The sequence below is a fragment of the Artemia sp. Qi Xiang Cuo genome, chromosome 16, assembly GCF_049724085.1.
Source record: "Artemia sp. Qi Xiang Cuo chromosome 16, ASM4972408v1, whole genome shotgun sequence".
NCBI classification, from domain to species: Eukaryota; Metazoa; Arthropoda; class Branchiopoda; order Anostraca; family Artemiidae; genus Artemia; species Artemia sp. Qi Xiang Cuo.
Genome location: NC_142809.1, coordinates 38,243,670 through 38,263,751, shown reverse-complemented (window position 1 = coordinate 38,263,751; position 20,082 = coordinate 38,243,670). Strand labels below are relative to the sequence as shown.

The 20,082-nt window shown below is 35.8% G+C and overlaps 1 protein-coding gene across 2 annotated transcripts in view; it reads left to right on the top strand.

Moving 5' to 3' along the window:
* The window catches only part of LOC148942878 (proton-coupled folate transporter-like), a 94,405-nt gene that overhangs the window by 8,637 nt on the left and 65,686 nt on the right, over nt 1-20,082 (top strand). For both annotated transcript variants that reach the window (XM_089102177.1, XM_089102176.1), the window contains exon 3: nt 5,696-5,935. In XM_089102177.1, the coding sequence (XP_088958303.1) occupies nt 5,696-5,935 (240 nt within the window). The remainder of the gene's footprint in view (nt 1-5,695; nt 5,936-20,082) is intronic.

Here is a 20,082-nt window from a genome sequence, read left to right as displayed (position 1 = left end):
CATGAATCGCTATCAATATGTAACTGAAACCCAAAGCAAACAGAAATACTGATAAATAACTAAGCCAAACTTTTAACGAATAGAAACTGCCACAAGCAGGAGATGGGCTAACGCCCCTTATGCCTGCCTTCTAAGAACCAGGTTGTAACGTTGACTTTACTAAAAACAAAATATATTTTATTTTTTCTCGTTTATAGCATTAAAAAATCGAACCCCGCTGAGACTTTCAGGATTAAATATCAATATATGCTAAACTGTCAATATACATTTTATTAGTTCTTTTCAGTATTCGTGGTTGTTACGGTGATGTTCTTTCTTATTGCTTTTCGTTGGTGTTATGACAACTAAAACCAGTTATACCAAACCAGTGGTCATACAATGTTAGAAGATGGCTCATTTGAAAGGACATTTTCATATTTAGTGCCCCTTTAAGAAAAAGTAAAAAAATTAAAACACAAATTAAGAATAAATAATATTAAATAAAATGTATTTTTGGTAAAAACTGCATTTTAATAAGTGACGCAGCTCAACCATCGACTATAAACTGTGCTTCTCATGACAAACCAGCTAAAAATCAATGCAGTATCATACCATTGTCACAGCTTATTGAAACTAAGAAAAGAGAAACGAAGACACAGTCAAAGCAGGAAAAAACGTAGGATGTGGAACAAAGCAACACGGGAAGGGAGTAAGAAAAGAAAAAAAAGCAGAATCCAAAACTGTAATGTAAGCAGGAAAATATTCAAGGAGGAATGATAGAAAGAATCTAGCAACGAAAATATGCCCAAACACAGTAACAAATTCAGGCACAACCACAGCAATGAACAATGGAACAAATGCTGTAATGAACACAAGAAAGAACAGTGGAGCGAACACGTGACAAAACATGGATCGGACATAGCAACAAATGGTTTGGAGGAACAAACCAAGGATCAAACACAAGAACAAGTTTTAAAGGTCTGTTAGAAAATCTGAAAGTAGTAGAGAAGCACTGTCAACACTGGATAGTTCTGAAGTAGCACCGTTTTCACGAATGACCAAAGTACCTGAAATCATAATCAATCCAAACAAAAAGACTGATGTATTTCTTCTGTGTGATATACCAAAGTGCCACTGATAACTGATTGGGGGCACGTATTAAGGAATGATATGCCCTCTAGTGTTTTTTTTTTTTTTTTGTAGAGATTCTATACAATTTTGGGCATGGAACACATATAAAGGTCTGACCGTATGTTAAACAACTAGCTGTACGTAAAATCGGGTGCTATCGTACTTTTTTCAGCTATAATGACAGAAAGTTTGAGATAAGTGGATACTTTTACGGATAATAGATAACAGATTACCGAAGATTTTGCCTTTTGGCCATACATCTCTCAAACGAAAAGTAGGTCCTCCCTGAATGTGATGAGGAAAGGCTATAGGCAAGGATTCGAAAGCGACTTGAACTTCATGGGAGTTGGTAAAGATTGAAGCTTTGTATAGATTGGGGTTAAGGAAGAGTGTGTGCAGCCCTTAAGCTGCTTGGTGCTGTTGTGAGTTTTTAGTAGTAGAAGTGGTATATATGAAGGAGTAATTCTTTTGAAAAAAAAAATTATGTAGCCTACTTTAGTTCAACTCAACATTTCTAGTTTCAACTCAATGCCTTTGGTCATTCCGGAGATATTGCAAGTATGCCTTTCTTATAACCTGGATGCATATAGTGTGTTCTGATTTAGTTCAGTCATATGAGTTTTGCTCCATTTAAACATAGGAGTAATATGTGTGTTCGTCAGTTGGTTAGAGATAACTAAATTTTAGAAGTGTCTCAAGTATGACCTATCCATAGTTTTTTTTGTTTTGTTTTTCAAATAGTCTTTTTCAACTAGCTTATAAATTTTAGGATTTATGAAAATTTTGCAGGTAGAACAACCAAGGGTCAAGACAACGACATGTTCTCCTTCTCAAAAAACTTTGACATCTACACGTTTCGCTGAACTTAAAAAACTATTAAGTCATAATAACGAGACAATAAGTGTATACTCAAGCTGTCACTTCTAGGATTTGAGTCATGATATACCCGCCCATGTGGATTTTTGGTTGAATCAGAGTCATGAAATTAGTTTTTTGTTGCCTCCACACACACAGCAACTCAAGAGTCTTTGGGGTCGTAGGTAAAAGTTTTCTTGACAGTTTTCCCCCAAATTATTCAGCCAATAAACTATATGGTATTTAAACAAACAAAAACAAGTTTGATTATGCTCCAAATTTACTATTTATTTTTTTTTGTTTAGTTTGAAGATATTAATGTTTCTGAAAAATGGAATAGTAAATATTTTTCGTTTTAAAATATCTATGTTTTTTGTAGTTAAAATATTTTGTTTTGGAACATAAAACCTAAAGTTTACATAAATCTTTCATTTTACTTAAAATTATGACTATGATTTTTGAAAAAGCGGAAGTACCTAACGATTTTAGGAAAACCTTAATTAAACCACTGTATAAGAAAGGTGGTAAAAGTGAGTGTGGTAAATATTGAGGCATTAGTCTTGTCTCTGTAGGTAGCAAATTATTTAGTAATATAATACTTTTTAGACTGAGAGATGCTGTAGACAAAGTTTTAAGGGAAACACAGTGCGATTTTAGAAAAGGTAGAGGATATGTCGACCCAATTTTCACTCTTAGGCTAATAATTGAGAAGTGCCTGAGTTTTCAAACATCTTTGATCCTCATTCTTATAGATTATGAGCAAGCCTTCGATTCTGCTGATAAAAGCTTGAGCAAAGGTTAATCCTTGTATGGTATACCAGACAAATACATTAAAGTGATTAGTGCTATGTACGAGAATAACACATGCTGCGGTTAAGGTAGGGAATGAGGTTTGCAGCTGGTTTTGTTTTAAATCAGAAGTTAAGCAGGGTGGTCTTCTATCCCCCTTTATATGGGTCATTTTGATGGACTTTGTCTTAAGGAGCACAGGAAAGGCAATTGGAGACCACGGAATCAAATGGGATGGAAAAACTCCTGGACTTAGATTATGCTGATGATTTAAGCATCCTTGATGAAAGTGGGAGCAAAATGAAAGAACTTTTAGAGGTTTCGCGAGTTCAGGGTGCTAGAATAGGTTTTAAAATTAATATCAAGAAGACTAAGTCACTAAGGCTAGGAATAAGTGAAGATGAAAAAGTGACGTTGGGTAACAAAAAGACTGATCAGGTGGGCAGCTTCACTTACCTTGGTAGTATTATTGGTAGAGATGGTGGGAGAAGTGAAGATGTTAAAAGTAGAATAGCCAAGGCTCTGGGTGTTTTTTTACAGTAAAAAAAAGTGTGTAAGAATGGGAAGATAAGTCTGCAAATCAAGATTAGAATATTAGAAGCTACAGTGATGACAGTGGTCAAATATGGCTCTGAAGCATGGGCGCTCCGAAAAGCAGAGGAAGATTTGCTAGATGTTTTCCAGGGAAATTGCCTATGGATTGTTCTTGGAACCTGGCTAACTGACCATATTTTAGACAGTATATAGGGTGTTCAAAGAATGAAGTCCAATCCCCGCTTTCTAGGGCTGCAATGAAAGAAAGTCTAAGGTGGTTAGAGTATTTTCTGCGGATGAAAGATGAAATGTCGCCAAAAATTGTCCTTTTTGGCCAACTGTCGAGGGCTAAATGGCAAGCAGGTCGTCCTCGTCTTGGGTGGGAGGACGTCATAAAGAAAGATTTAAAGGAAATGGGAACTTCCTGGGATGGTGCAAAAAGGGAGGCTTTGAATTGATGGGTTGGTAGGAGGAGCTTGCGTACCTGTGTAGGCCTCAAGCGGCTTGGTGTTGTGGTGAGTTGCTAGTTGTAGTAGTAGTAGTAAGTGGGCTGTGGCAAAGTTTTATTGCTAAAAACTGAATTTGTGTAATCCCGCTGTACTTTGGATTAAACTGGAAAGAGATTATTTGGCAATTTTAATTCACGAAAAAAAACAAAAACCGACGAACATAGTTTACAACAAAATTTAGCAGTATTTTAAAAAGTTTGAACAAAATTTTATTAAAAAAGTGAATTTATTTTGTTGAAAGAAACATCAAAATAAATGTCTGTATTACGCATTATCTTGTATTGACTACGACACTTTTCAGGAACGAATATGCCGTCCCGCACCACTACTACATCTGTAGCTGGGAAGCTCAATATGTAGTTTTTCGACGCTTTTAAATCTATTTCTATTGTTATCATCTTGGTCCTCTTGGGGCAAAATCGTTTTTAGTGCCGCAAAACGGCAGAAAATGCCTCTTGCCCGTGGCCCAGTCTTTTTACCCATATAAAAAGGGCACTAGAACTTATAATTGTCGTTCGAATGAGCCCTCTCCCCATCTTCTAAGACCATTGGTTCGATACGATCGCCCTTGTGGGAAAAAACCCACAAACAATTAAACGCGCATGCGTAATCTTTCTTCTGTGAAAAATGCAAATTTTTAAGTTTTTATAGGTGGGAGCTTGATTCCTCCACTGTAAGGCTATCTACTATGCTAAATTTGATGATTTGATTCTCACCAAGATCACTTCTCCTATTGGGGGACTTCCCCCTTCCTCAATAATAAGGCAAATTTATTCAGGCTCATGTCTTTTCATGGGTTACTTTAAACTTATTTTGAATCATCATAATAACCCAATTGTTTTGATGTATTAATTGTTTTCAGTGTTCAATCTTTTGAAAATTATACTGTGTTAAAATTTCTTTAAATAATTGCAGAACGACATTAAACTGAAAGAGGTTAAACAGTAAACTTAAAAATTAAACTAAATTTAAACAGTAAAATAAGTGTCTTTTGAGGAGCCGTAATAGGTGAGGTGCTCGGGGATGAAATCTCTGGCTGGTTTATTGCACTGATATTATGGCATTGTATTCTTGTCGAAAATTAGTGTCACCTAGAGAGTTCTAGAGAGTTTGGAGGAGGTTGTGGGCAGATTAAAAACAAGAATAATAAATATGGATAGCATTTTAAATTTCTAACAGAACCACTATAAGAAGCTGCAGCTAATCTTTACAAAATCAATTAAACTTTAGAAATTCTGTTGTTAATAGGTAACAAAAGCACAAATGTTTTTCCTAAGAAGTGACTTCTCTGAAATACTTTAAAAAAAGCACTGTAATTTTAGAAGAGAAAAGTTCCAAATTTCTTTTTTGTACTTCTCCTTTTAAGATGTTTATGAAGTTTTGTTTATCATATCACTGATGTTAAAGGATGAATATGGCTTTTGTTATCTTAATTCTTTCGAAATATAAATAAAATTGTTATGATTTAACTCCACTTTTTGTGTTCCTTCATTGTAGGCTTTCTCAGAAACTCCGAAATAATTTTCCACTCTTCTCGAGAAAAAACGCAGGAAGAGGGGCATCTGATCTAAAGCTGTCTCTCCCCGAATTCTCTTGAACTGCATGATTTTTTGTGTAATTTCTTTCATCTCTCGTATTCATCTCTCTTTTGCGTAATCCTCCTCTTTCCCTCCCCTCTTAATCCTCCCTTCCCCTCTCCCACTTGAAAAAATCATATGTACTTGCCTTGCCATTTTGGTCAAGTTTAGCGATAAAGACGATATCTGCAACCTTGTTTTTTTATGTCATTTTGCAAGTCAGCCAATGACAACAGGCCGATCTTTTCATTTTTTGTCATTTAGTTATTCCTAAATCTTGGAATTGTTGGTTGATGTCGATTAATGTTCTTTCTTTGATAGGAGAAATGGATGTTGCCTTTCTTTATACTCACAACTACCCTCTTCTTTGGGATTATGAGCTGTATAGTTATTACTTTGGACTTAAGTATGGGCTTGGGGCCCTGGCACTTCTTTTAGTTATGCCATTGGCACGCAGATATTTTGTAAACGATGTCATTTTGGTGGTTGTTAGTCTCCTTTCGAAGTCATTTGGTTTAGTTCTTCATGGCCTAAGTACAAATACAGCAATGATGTTTTCTGGTAAGCTGTTTTTTTTTCGTGTCACAGAAAATAAGGCCAAAATAATTTAAAAATCACACTTTGTTTTCTTTCTCTTTCACATATGAGGGTGAACCCGATCAAAAGACACCACAGTATATGCATATAGGGTGTTAAAATGGTGCATATGCAATGTCTCAGGAATGGCTAACTGTGTGCCGTGAGTAAAATGCAATGTATTTAAAATACCAAAGTTCCTTCTTTTTAAAGATAATTCCGACTTCCTCTAATTAAGTTAAATCTAGTTTCAAAAATAAAAAGTCCTTAATCAGAAAAGACAAAAAGGGCAGTCACCCCCAGACAAAGAACAGCGCTATCCAAGCCTCAGATTTTACTAAGAGAGTGAGTAATAAAAAAATATGCTACGTACAATATTTCTAAGGAAGTTTAAACTATAAGAGCCTTGTGAACGTTTGAATCAGCAGAAATAATTAAAACAATTTATTGGACGAAGGGTATACATCTTTAGTCCAATCGTGCCAAAGGTGAGCCAGCTCTAACAGTGCAAGACAAAGAAACTACGTTTTATATTGGGGTAGAAGTTCTTTTTGAGAAACATTCGTAATGTAGAAGCAGGACCATTCAGATAGAAGTCTTAAATTCTTTCACGTTGTATCTCGGTCACCGTTATTGTCATTTGGAGTGACCCACTGCTGTTCACCTAAATATGTAAGTTCAATAAATCTATTGCTTTTTTACCTGTATATATTTCATTTTATATGTCTGGATCTAGCCTAATAACAGGTAAATAGTTCGCAAAATCTCCAAGGTAACGTTCCCAAGGAATGGGATCTCCAGATAGCTCAAGAAAAAGAGATCGCGTTTACATGGCTGTACGTTTTATTTTAACTCAATAATTTTAAGGTGACACAGGCCCTGTTGGCATAATCTTTATCACTATAAGCGGCGCTATCGGAGAAATTACAAGGTGTAAGTTCGCGACCTTTGGGCATAATATCGCCTATGACGCGGTCAGTATTTAGTACCATACTTAGTATAGCCAGCCAATTTTTTCATCGCCACAAATACTAATTTTTTCATCGCTACAAAGGGCACGCTTGGAAATTGAAGGAATACTTGTGGACTAATTACGCTATAAACCTTATAATTTGAATTCAAATATTAGAAAGATACAGACATATAAGTAAAGTGATTAGGCCTATAACCGCTAAGCTACGACAGGGAAACCCCTTAAAATATCTCTTAGGAGATAATAGCCTCCCCCAAAATAGGTTAAGTAAAAAATAAAATTTATACAAAAAAAAATGTCTGAAGATTTAGAAGAACAATTAATAGCGCAAAAATTGGTCGCGAAAAATATACAAATAGCAAAATCTATCCCGGAGTACAATGGTCAATCAGATATTGACGAATTTATTATCCAATTGGCCCAGTTTGTACAACTAACAAAAACAGAGCTAGTAGCGTTATTCGACATGCTCCAGCTACGATTAAAAGGCCAGGCCTTAACCTTTTTGAAGCAGATTGAACATACTATAGACGACGACGCCAGCTTGCCAATAAATTCGGTTGATAAATTGTTAAAAGCATTTAAAGATAGGTTTATAGAAACCAGTTCCATAAATAAATTAAAACACGGAACAGAGAATACCTTGATAATATACGCATTTCTGTAGAGGCAAAATACGGAAGTGGTTCGGGGCAACTGTATGAAAAAGTCATACTAAATACCTTCTTGCAAGGGCCACCCTCAAAACTATATACAGTGGTAATATCCGAAACTATTCAGACGTTGAATCTCGCAGTTCATGAGGTAGAGCGATTGATCGAAGTCGATACGATGGTCGCAAATCACAGTAAAGCAAAAATAAACAGCCTAGGCGATTCAAATGCGAACATAAACTTCAAGAGCGATCAGGCGTCCCCCAATTTCTTTTCAAGGGATAACTCCCCAGTGCCACAAAGAAATAAAAAGCAAGAACCCGCTAGGCAGAAAACAGTAAGTTTTAAGCCTATAAAACAATCCAATTACGAAAATAACCCTACAATAATAAGGTGATATAATTGTAATCGTGTTGGGCATATCGCGAGAGAGTGCCATCATGTCCCCAACCGCATACCAAGAAGTGCTATCGGCAGTAGGCAAAATTATGGCAACCATTTGTTCAGAAGAACAAATTTTAGCGCCGGTGGTGCATTAGGCTATAGCCAGGGAAGATTGCGCCAATCAGTACCTTACAACACGTATCAACCAAATTTGTATAACCCTCCCCCCAACAGACAAATTAATTACCGATTTGAAACCCAAATACTCGCCAAGTCCAATATAATGCAAGAATACCATACGTAAATCACGAAAATGCGACGACAAGAAATAAAAATTTTGCAAATCGATGGCATTGGCAATCAGCACCAGCAAGCGGCACTGACATAGGACACCCAAGTCACCATAATAATACATTGCAAAGGCAGGCAGATGTAAATCAATTAAATATGCCTACGGAACCTCATACGTCTGAATACCTATTACAGGCACCGACACATGAAATAAATCCTCAGGGAAACGTTTCAGGCCCCTCAGAAATATAAATTGGACCCAGAGGGTGCCCAGTATATTTAATAGGTCCAAAACAATAGTGGTTCCGTCTTGTAGTGATATTATTAACAAGTTACCTATATTCAACGATTTTTGTGTAGAAAACGTTTATTTTATGGCCTTAATTGACAGCGGAGCTACTGTAAATATCATAAACTCATGCGTATTTAACATGTTGCCTCTGCATATTAGGCAACAGAGGAACCCTAATAATCCTGACTTAACGTGTTTGACAGACCATAAATTGGATACAATAGGTTCAATTTGCCTAAACGTAAAAAGGGACAATAGGATCTTCCAGACAAATTTTATAATATGCGATAATCTTCCGTACGAAGCAATTATAGGTGCAAATTTTCTAAGGTCTAATAGAATACTATTAGACGTAGCTAATGAAAAGCAAATCAGCAAATCAGAAATATGGTTTGCGACCCCATCTGAAATACCCGAAAATCTGTTATGCGAAGAACAGATTATATCTTATGACAAAGGAGAAGGTTTTATTTGGGTGACCAATAACCACGAAAATGATACAATTCCAATTAAAAAGGGGACGTGTTTAGTTCAAATCCAGGTTTTAACGGAGAATGATTTAAATACATGGGATAATTCTAAAAGAATTCTAGTTAACGGCATTAAAACTTCAAATAACAAATATCCTTTAACTAAATTACAATTTTTAAACAAATTTAATATGGATCATATTATGGACTTGGAACTTAAGAAAAAAATATGCGAATTATTATGGAATTTTAAAGATGTGTTTTTGGAATCTGAAGAAGACGTAGGACTGATACCGTTTTATGACCATTCAAAATTAACGACTGGTAATCCCGTAGCAAAACAGCCATATCGTGTGCCGTATAAGCACAAAGAATGGTTAAAAAATAAAATTCAGGAATTAGAAAAAAAGAAATTATACGCCCAAGTATAAGTCTGTATAGTGCACCAGTGATCTTAGTACCAAAAAGAATGGTGATCTTAGACTTGTAGTAGACTATAGAGCCCTCAACAAACAAGTAGTTAGCGATAAATTTCCTCTACCAAGAATAAATGAAATTCTTGACTCAATTTCAAGCAAAAACAAAATTTTTAACTTCTTTGGACCTTACCCAAGGCTACCACCAAGAGAAAATAGCCGAATAAGATGTACATAAAACTGCATTTTCAGCATCCGAATATGATTCTTATGAATACTGAAGGGTACCATTCGGGCTTAAAAGAAGTTCACGCGCGCTATGTAGACCCCTTCTACACCTGTTAAGAGGATTAAAGAATATAGTTCATTTTGTCGACGATGTCATGTGCGTGGGACAAAATGCTGAACAACACTTAGCAACGTTAGCTAAAATGTTCGAGTAGTTCAGACAAGGCAATTTAAAATGCCGGCCTGAGAAAGTAAATTTATTTCAAAATAAAATGAAATTTTTAGGAGTAGTTTTAACCCAAGGAGAGATATCCCCAGACCCTGATAAAATAAAATATGTTGAAAACCTCAAGCCCCCCAGAACTGTGAAAGAATTAAGGGGAATTTTAGGTCTTACTGGCTACTTTAGAAAATTCGTACGCAATTATGCCAAAATTCCGAAACCTCTCACGGAATTAACTAAGGGCAACTCCCATAAAGTTACCTGGTCCTAGGAAGCTCAAACCTCCCTAGACCGTTTCAAAAAGGCACTCACTTCAGAACCTATATAATCTCTTCCTGATTTCGAAAACGGAAAATTTGTGACCACGACGGATTCTAGCTCAAAAGGCATTAGCGCTATTCTTTTGCAAATAATCCCCGTAGAAAAATCTAATCCTCTAGAGGGTATGCCTAAACAAAAACAAATAGAAAAAATTATATGCTAGAGTAGAACTTTATCAAAAGGTGAAAGTAGTTATTTCGCCACAAACTTAGAATTATTATCTATTATCCACCTCTTGGACAAATTTAGACATTATTTAATTGGTAGAAAAATTTAGACTACGATCAGACCAAAAAGCTTGCAGTACCTGCGAAAATTTAAAAACCCCACGGGCATTCTAGCTAGATGGATTATGAAAATCCAAGACCTAGATTACGAATTTAACATTTAAAAGGTAAACAAAATGTAGTTTGTGACTTTTTGAGTAGATACCCAGAAAATATTCCGTCGGAAACTGAGGAAAATGAAGTTAACGCTATAAATGCTAAAAGCAAACATGGATGTAAGAAAAACAAAGTCAAACTCACAGTAAAAGAAAATAAGATTAACTATTGTCCCTTGTCTTTGGAAAATATAAAAAGAAAGCAAAAAAAGGACGAAATGTATGTAGCACTAATTGATTATTTTGTGAATGATGATGCGTTACCGGATGAATTCAAAACTCTTAGAAAAGAGATAGATAATTTTTACTATGATCTTGATGAAGAAATACTATGTAGAATCGTGACTGCTGAGACAAATAGAAACCAAACCTCAATAATACCTGTGCTACCACAAAACTTAATAGGGCCTGCATTTGAATATTTTCATTCGGATACAGGTGGGCATTTTGGAGTACTGAAAACGTTCCATAAATTAAAACAATATTTTTAAATGCCGTCCGCAAAGGCAAAACTAAAAGAATTTTTAAGTACATACGAAGCATGCAATTTAAGAAAAATCGTCCCAGCTTATCCTAATCCTCCAATGGGGAGAATCCCAGTAGCAAAGTACCCCTTGGATATCATATCATTTGACTTACACGGAACAATTGGAGGCTTGCCTGTTTCTAGCAGAGGCCATACTTGTATTCTTTCGGTTATAGATCATTTTTCCGGATTTAATTTTGCAAAAGCATTAAAGAATCAAGGTGCTTACGCCACAAGTAAGGCGTTAGCAAAATTATTTTTAAAATTTGGCATTCCTAATAAAATTTTTAGTGACAACGGGAGCAATTTTGTTTCAAAAGTAACAAAAGACTTAATGAGTTGTCTTAATATAGAGAAAATGGTGACAGCTCCGTACCACCCACAAGCTAATGGTAAAATAGATAATAGGCATAAAATATTTTCGAATGTATTAAGTATTTATACAAAAGGCAATAGGAACGACTGGGATCAATTCTTACCTTATTTAACTAACGTAATCAACACTGCTTATTCAGAAACAACTAAAGATAATCCATTTTATTTACTTTTTGGTCGTGATTTAGAATCCCGTATAATGAGATTATTGAATCTCGGCAGTATTATAATAGCTCAGAAGATTACAAACAAGAATTCATAAATAGGGTGAGGAAAACTTATAAAATAGTTAAGCAAGAGCTGGAAAAATGTAAAATAAATCAAGAGCTAAGAAACCAACCCAAAGTCAAGGGGAGTATAGATTTCAAAGTAGGAGACTGCGTCTACCTAAAGAACGAAGCAAAAACGGAAGGCAAAAAACTTTCTAACAAGTATTCTGGACCGTACAGAATAGTCAAAAGGTACGATAACGATTATACTTTTAAAATGGAGAACCCCGATAGCGGAAGAACTTACAAGGCACACGTTAGCCGAATAAAAAGAGCCAAAATTCCAGAGTGATGGGTATCACATCCCTCCTCTACTGATTCGTCAGATGCCGATAATAAGCCCCCTAGATCAAGATTGGCAGAGCTAAAACCCTTGAATCTCAAGCAAGACTATTTCGAGAATGACAGTGATGAGAAAAATTTTGAAGAATTTTTAGCTATGAAAAATCAAGTTATTCCAAAGAAAAAATCCCTAATACCAGTAAGAATAAAAACACCAAAAAGTCCAAAAGGCTATTCATCGGCGAGTGCAGGAGATTTAGATTATACAATATCTCCAAAAACCCAATTTTTCCCCGATAGAATTTTGACCCCATGATCCCCAAAAGATTTCCAGACGATATGGTTTCCTCTGCAACACCGATAGAAAGGCCCCTGTCCTTACAGGAGGAATTAAACAGAGCTGTAGAAACCCCTGGTATTACTGTAAAGAAAACTCCCAAAGATTCAACTAAAATAAACCTGCGAGAAGCTATGGATTTAATAAATTTCCCCATAAATACGAGTCAGAGTACATTGTTCGAGAACAAAACTCCCAAGGATGACCAGCAAGGACAATATCATGATATAACTGTGTCAAAGGTCTAGTCTAAACAGTGGACTTCATGGAGGGAAACCTTAGTGCAAAAACTGCCCCATCCCCCTGAGGACATGGCCTTCAAACAGTGGAGGAACCCCGTAAAAACTATTGATTCCTCCCAAAGCTCTCAAGAATCTTTCAAATCCCCCGAGTTGAGAACTCAAGGCGAGGACTTAGAGAATAAATCTTCTACTTCCAGAGGAGTAGAAATTTACGAAGGAAGGGCAGGTGATACCTCAAAAAGTGCCACCTCTAAAAGTTCCAATCCGGATTCGTCGCAAACCAGTTCCGGAGAGTCTGACGGTGAATCAGACTATATAGTAGTTAAAGAAATAGGGAAATCAAAGCCGACTTCAGCAGCTGCACACGCCAAGGAAACAAGATTAAAAGGGGAAGAATTTTTGAAAAAACAATACAAAAATTTTGACCTTATTTCGCTAGAAAAACCGAAAAAGAAAAAACCGCAAGAAACAGAGGAGAAAATAACAACACAGTTAGGCGGAACTGTTAAAAAACCTGACAGATGGAAATATCCCTAATTAATGTAAAGACAAATTTCAAATCCCTTATGAAAATCAACTTGTGATCCACCATAATAAATTTAACAGTGTGCAAGTAAAGTTAACCAAGTAAATATTAAAAAATATATATATATAATACAAGTGATGTCAAAACGTCGGCGATCAGGGAGAAAGGCCCAAGGTGGGAAGCTTGTGGTCGACCGATGGTGACAAATAGTGTTTTTAGGTCCTGTTTGGCACATTTTGCCTACTACCTTACGAAAAAACAACTATTGCCTTAATATATTAGTAGGCGTTGAAAGCGGGGCGGGGAATCATTGAGCTACATTGAAAAATATTTAAACATGGACCTTATTAAGGCTACTTGATTTTAATCTTCTAACTCAGAATATTAGAATTGACATGTATTGCGTAAAATCAAAATTTGTTTTTTATATGCAATTCTTTATGCTATTTTCCTGCCTTTGATACTATTTAAGAAGTATGTTTACTTAATATTTTCTTTTGAGAATAATTACAAATAGATAAATGTATTTTTTTTTGGTCGAGTGTCATTTGTAATGCTGGGGTCGACTCCCCTCGCACATGTTAGGTCCCCTAGTGGATAAATATCCGCGCTATTTGCGCTTATTAATTTTATGGGTTATCTGTAATGATGGCAAATATCATACTTAACTTATTGCTTTTTTTTATAAACAGATACCCTTCAACACAATTAAGAAAGGTCCTCAAAAGTCTGTCTTTTGTTCTTTAAAACTGCTTATTTGAAAATGTCAATTTTCTTTTTATGTTGCTCTATTTATTTAAGAGCGAGAGAGGATGAGCATATGTAGGTTTTATTTCTGTAGCTAGACATAAGACATACCTTAGTAATTCAGTTTAATTAAATCTACGTTCAATGTTTTGTTACAACAAGCATCTTTGATTGATATACTGACGTATTTTCTTTAAGAAAAAAAAACTCGGTACAGTTCAAGTTAATGACAAACTGTTTTTCTTTGCTCTGTTGGTATAATAGAACACAGGTAACATTTGTAAGCAACCCCCCCCCAATCCCCAATTAAATAAATTTTTTTGCGCACCTTAGACTAAATTAGTCTATGTTACTAAGGATTTGATTAAGTTTTAGATGTCTTATTTTTGTTAGTGTTATTTCTATGCCCTTTCAAAGGTTGGAACAGAAAATAACCAAAGGTAGGAAGCTCATGGTCTACTGAGGACGACAACTGGCGTTGGACCACGCTTGTGGGAAGCCTGAGGGGAAACTCAAGGCCCATGCAGCTTTTAATTTTTTGGGTTAAAAAAAAACTACCAGTACAGAAACGACTAATTATGAACTGATCATGTTCATACTTATGAACACTATCATTATTCTCTGTTCCAAGAGAAACTGTTGGAACTTTGTCTTGTTACAATAATACAGAAAGAATAGACCCAAGTTACAAAACAGAATTAATATTACAAAATGTGGGTACGATAACCATAAAACAAGGGTGTAGACTCGTAACTAAAGAGTCAACCGTCCGAACACCGTTAATTACCACGAGCACAAAGATAATTAGTCCCAAAATAACTAACCTCAAGGCGATCAACCTGTCGTACACTATTCCCAATATAGAAAACGAGGAAATATAAACCTCGATATGGTCAAAAATAGAAAAGAATAAAGGGACAATAAGGCTTACAAAAATAAGAGAAGCATTAGATTCGCAGATTCTCCTATTTACAAATGAAGACCAGAGATTAACGTATATGGATAATATATACGGATGGTTCTCAACCAATTTCTGGTGGAACAGACAATCGGCCGTATGTTTCGTTTTTGCAACCTCCCTGACCATAAGAACCCTATTGACTTTTAATTATGGAAAAATCCTAAAACTAAGAAGACGAAAACCAAGAGAAAGACATGGGGAAACTGCTGAAATGCAGAGGTTAAACTTGGAGCCCCATGAGAACGTCTGACCCAAGAAATAGGGAAGACATTAAAAAAGAAGTGGGTAGAGAGGTCTCCATTCGTCCTTGCTATTTCTCGTTACCCCATTGTAGTATCGTTTGCGTAAAACCATGAAGCTATGACGCTACACATTCGTTTCTTAAACAGCACGGGTGTGCGTTAAGAATGCAGGCATGAAACATGTTGTAAAATTAGACCTCAAAATTAATCATGTAGCATAAACTCTGTTTAAATGATTATTTTAAAACTAATGTAAAATTAACAAAGTGCTGAAAGAAGTTAAAATAAAGTGTATGTAGTAGTGTATATTAGAAAGTATAATAAGAGACCACACTTAAAGTTGAAGAATTAATATTTTATAACGTCGTTAGGCTATAACAACTTAGAAGAAACTTCTATGTATTGAATTTCCCAATGGTAATCATGTCGTCTTATTATAACCACAACGATAAAAATTTAGTTTCCTGTACTAATATTAGTGTATTTATTTAACTCTGTCTCAAAGCGTAAAAATTCATGTATCCGATCAATACGTGACTTATTTGTACTATAAGTATTTACTTTAAAGAACATGTGATTCTGCCTCGTTATTTTTATTACAGGAAGCGGATTGATACATTGGATATCGAGCACTACAACAAGTTTCCAAGTGCAGATGCAACCTAGTAGCCTCTTTTTTCATCATACCTCAACCAACGAAGAGTACTCACCATGCACCCCAGGTAATTTTCATCCCAGCTACATCTACGAAAACAACAGTTACCTTTGATCATTATTTCTTCAACCATGAACCATATTACGTATCAGGTAACACGATATTTGAATCTCAGTATCCAGCACATTATCGAACTATATAATCACATAAATTCTGAGAACCCCATTGATCAGTACAAGATACAAATACAGAAATGTTACCCTTGATAATAATTATGGACCCCAGAATCATTTGACTGTATGGTGATGATATTTGAAGTTAGATGATACTCAACGATATTTGAAGCTAAATGATATTTGAAGATATTTGAAGTTGAAGTTAAAGATAATTTGAAGTTTAGTCCTAAGAACCCCATCGATCAGTGTAAGATATAAATACAGAAATATCGCCCGTGATAATTATTATGGACTCCAAAGTCATTTGACTACATAGTGATGATATTTGAAGTTAAATGATATCTAACAATAGTTGAAGTTAAATGATATTTGAAGATATTTGAAGATATTTGAAGTTGAATTTAAAGATAATTTGAAGTTTAGTTCTGAGAACCCCATCGATCAGTACAAGATATAAATACAGAAATATCGACCTTGATAATCATTATGGACCCCAGAATCATTTGATGTTTAACGATATTTGAAGTTAAACGATATCTAACGATATTTGAAGTTAAATGATATTTGAAGATATTTGAAGATATTTGAAGTTGAAGTTAAAGACAATATGTTAAAAGAGTCACTATAGTTTGATGACAACCCGTTCCAAATCCAAACTTCAATTCCCCCGTGATTAACCTAGGAATCACCGCAAGGGTTAATCGACGCAAGCCATTCTCCAACAATTTTGTAAAAGGCACAAATGAACAATTTGACGCGAGAATACATTTTCTATGTGCCTCAAAATATCCTAAAAATTATGTACTGAGAAGAAAATAAACGCACTCCCAGTGTTCGACCCCTTAATGATAAGGCACCCTATGAACTATAAAAAAAGCAGGTGAGAATGAACCCTGATAGCATATTCCCACACCTGTATTTGGAAGCGTTATTTCCCAGTTGATATTTAGAGAAAGCTTATCGTGGGAAAACGATTGTCCTTGATCTATCCCACGAAGAAGTTGTATCATAACTGCTTCAAAGATTTTGGCCGAGAAAGAAGGAGTAAATTACAATTATTTACCACAGAGGGATTGAGTACACTAAAGACCCAAAGGTAATGAAATAGATGAGGATTTACACATGTTACGTCCTAATAGCTTTGATAACTCAAAAATCCCAATAGTGAAAGTGTTTTAATGTTACCAGTGAATATGGTAATCCCAATATTGTTTGTTATAAATCATTTATGTATGTACCGCTAGATATTCAAGCAGAATTACAAGTAGTATTATCATATTATTCAATTAATATAGCATAGATAGAAAGAAGTGTGCCACATAGACAGCAAAAAAAAGGAAAAGTAATAGAGAAAATTTTTATCACTCCTGATTAAGCCATAACATAAATATAAAATAATTATGTAGAGGAAATAGTTAATAAATGGCGAACATTTTAAAAGCCCAAAGGCAAGCAATTACTAATGACGGGGCATCATTAATTGATGGGAAGGGTGATTTGTACCGTGAGCAAAATGCGATATATTTAAAATAAAAACATTCTTTCCTTCTAAAGATGATTTGGACAGAAATTAAACGTCCCCTAATTGAGTTCAAATACCGCTTCAATGAGTCTAAATTATTAATCAGCAAAAAGAGAAATTGCATTCTAGCTTCAGTCAAACAACGACGCTAGTCGGTTTAAATTTCGCTAAGGTAATTAGTAACAAAAAAATGCTACGCACAATATTTCTGAGGAAGTTTAAACTGTAAGATCCGTGTGAACGCTTGAATCATCAGAAATATTTAAAAGAATTTATTGGACGAAAGGCTCGCATCCTCGGACCACTCGGGCCAATTATGAGCCAGTTCTTACAGCGCAGGACTGAAGAGCTACGTTTGATAGTGGGGTAAAAATGCTTTTTGAAATTATTGGTAATGTAGAATCAGGACCATTCAGATAGAAGTCTTATATTCTTTCATGTTGTATCTCGGTCACCGTTATTGTCATTTGGAGTGACCCATTGCGTGTGCACCTAAATATGTAAGTTCAATAAATCTATTGCTTTTTTATCTTTGTTTATTTCATTTTATATATCTGGATCTAGCCTAATAACAGGTAATTAGTTCTCAAAATCTCCAAGGTAACGGTCCCAGGGAACCAGATCTCCAGATAGCTTAAGAAAAAGAGGTCACATTCAAATGGCTGTACGTTTTATTTTCACTCAATAATTGAAGGTAACACATGCCTTGTTGGCATAATCTTCAGCGCTATAAGCGGCGCTATCGGAGAACTCGTAAGGTGTAAGTTCACGACCCTTGGGCATAATATCGCCTTTGACGCGGTCAGTATTTAGTACCATACTTAGTGTAGCCAGCCAATTTTTTCATCGCTACAACTGTATTAAGTTGAATCTTTTAGGGAATGGTCAGGGGGATTTTTCACATCTACAATATCTTAGGAACTACTAAGGGTAATAAGTTGAACCTCCTGGAAACCTGGAGAGTAGTGTTGAACTGAATAATATACACCATGTGCATTTAGGTTTTTCAAATCGCGTATCTTCAATGTCTCAGGAGCAGCCAAGGTTATTAAGTTTAATTGTTCGGGGAATTTTGTGGGGGACGTTAAACTGAATCAAACCACACCTTGTGCACCCAAGACGTCAAAATTGTGTATCTGCAGCTTAAGGACGGCTGAGGATTTTAAGTTGAAATTTTTATGTCTATGTAAAAGACACTGTGTGGGGATATCGGTAATATTCCCAGAACAAAAATAGGTTATTGGAGTTGGATATTAGAAGTTTTAGTGCCCTTTTCAAGAGTTGGAACTCATTGGGAGGTAACCAGCCTTATTTTGTGTCTTTTTTCCTACCCAGCCTCCGCAGTCCCAAAAGCTTCCGATAAAAAACAAATTGAGATAAACATTTGGTCCAAAATAGTCGGAAGATTCAACAAGTATGTTTCTGGAGATGGGCATATCCCCAAAAATCCCTGGGACAAAGGCCATAAATTATGCAAGGTACTCATTGTTTACACATTTATTTAATAATGGAAAAAGGGATACGTTTGATTCTCGATGTGCAATTATATTGAAACTTTTGAGGATAATTCCTTTTGCCAAGGAAATTATACAATTGTTTGAGAGTAGGAGGAAGGTAAAAATTGGCCGAAAACCTTTGTTCCTAATAAGCTTCATATCGAGTGAGCTCTTACCACTGTATACATCCATACATGCGTGTATTTAGAAACCAGTGGCCATATACACAAAAATAAATAAACAAACAAAAACAATAAGAAAAGAACAATAAACTCAACAAATTTGAACTACAGCTTCTTTCCGCGCCATCAGACTATTCTCTATAAAACAACTTAACGCAATAATTAGGTCCCTTGAAGTATCCCCAAAACACCCAGGACCAGCGGTACATCCCCATGAAAAAAAATTATCCCTAAAATTCGCCAAACTTTGGCTTCTATTCAGAAAATGGTCCATCCCATCCCCAAACTCCCAACAGAGGGGGCAAGCACGCCTACTTCCCGAGCCACCCTCATCATAAGACTCCCAGCATCCTTTACGCAGTGGTATGCAATTTGCCCGCGCCTGCAACCAATACTTCAGGATTCTCCACGGTAGATTCAGCTTCAAATAAAACTCCTCCCCATACTTATCTTTAATCTGTCTATAAAATGCAGGCTACTAGACTTTTCCACACCCGTTTGCCAAACCTGAATCTCTTGGTCCCAAAGGCACGATGCATATTTACCGAGGAAATCTTCAGGATGACCCTGCCCCTCATTCCATGCCCATGATAAACCAGTATTATCCAACAGTGGCTTAAATTGTTTTGGCCATTCTGCCTTTTTGGTAAAACTCAACATCTCTGTGTAGGCCGCTTTCGCCCGGCAGTTATCAGGTAAGCGCGTAACCTGTAACCGAAACTTAATCATTTACATAGTCCTCATATGACGTAGATCCTGCAAACCCAAATCACCTTTTAGGACCAAACTACTAAAATTATTTTGGAGGCCTATAACTCTTTTAAAATACATAAACTGCAGAGATTCCAGTTGTTTTACCGTAGTAGTCCCCCACAACTCACAGCCATAATGGGCAACAGGTAGGACTTTAGTCATAAAAAGGCACTTGTGCATCTTCATATTTTTTTATTCCCATGATATG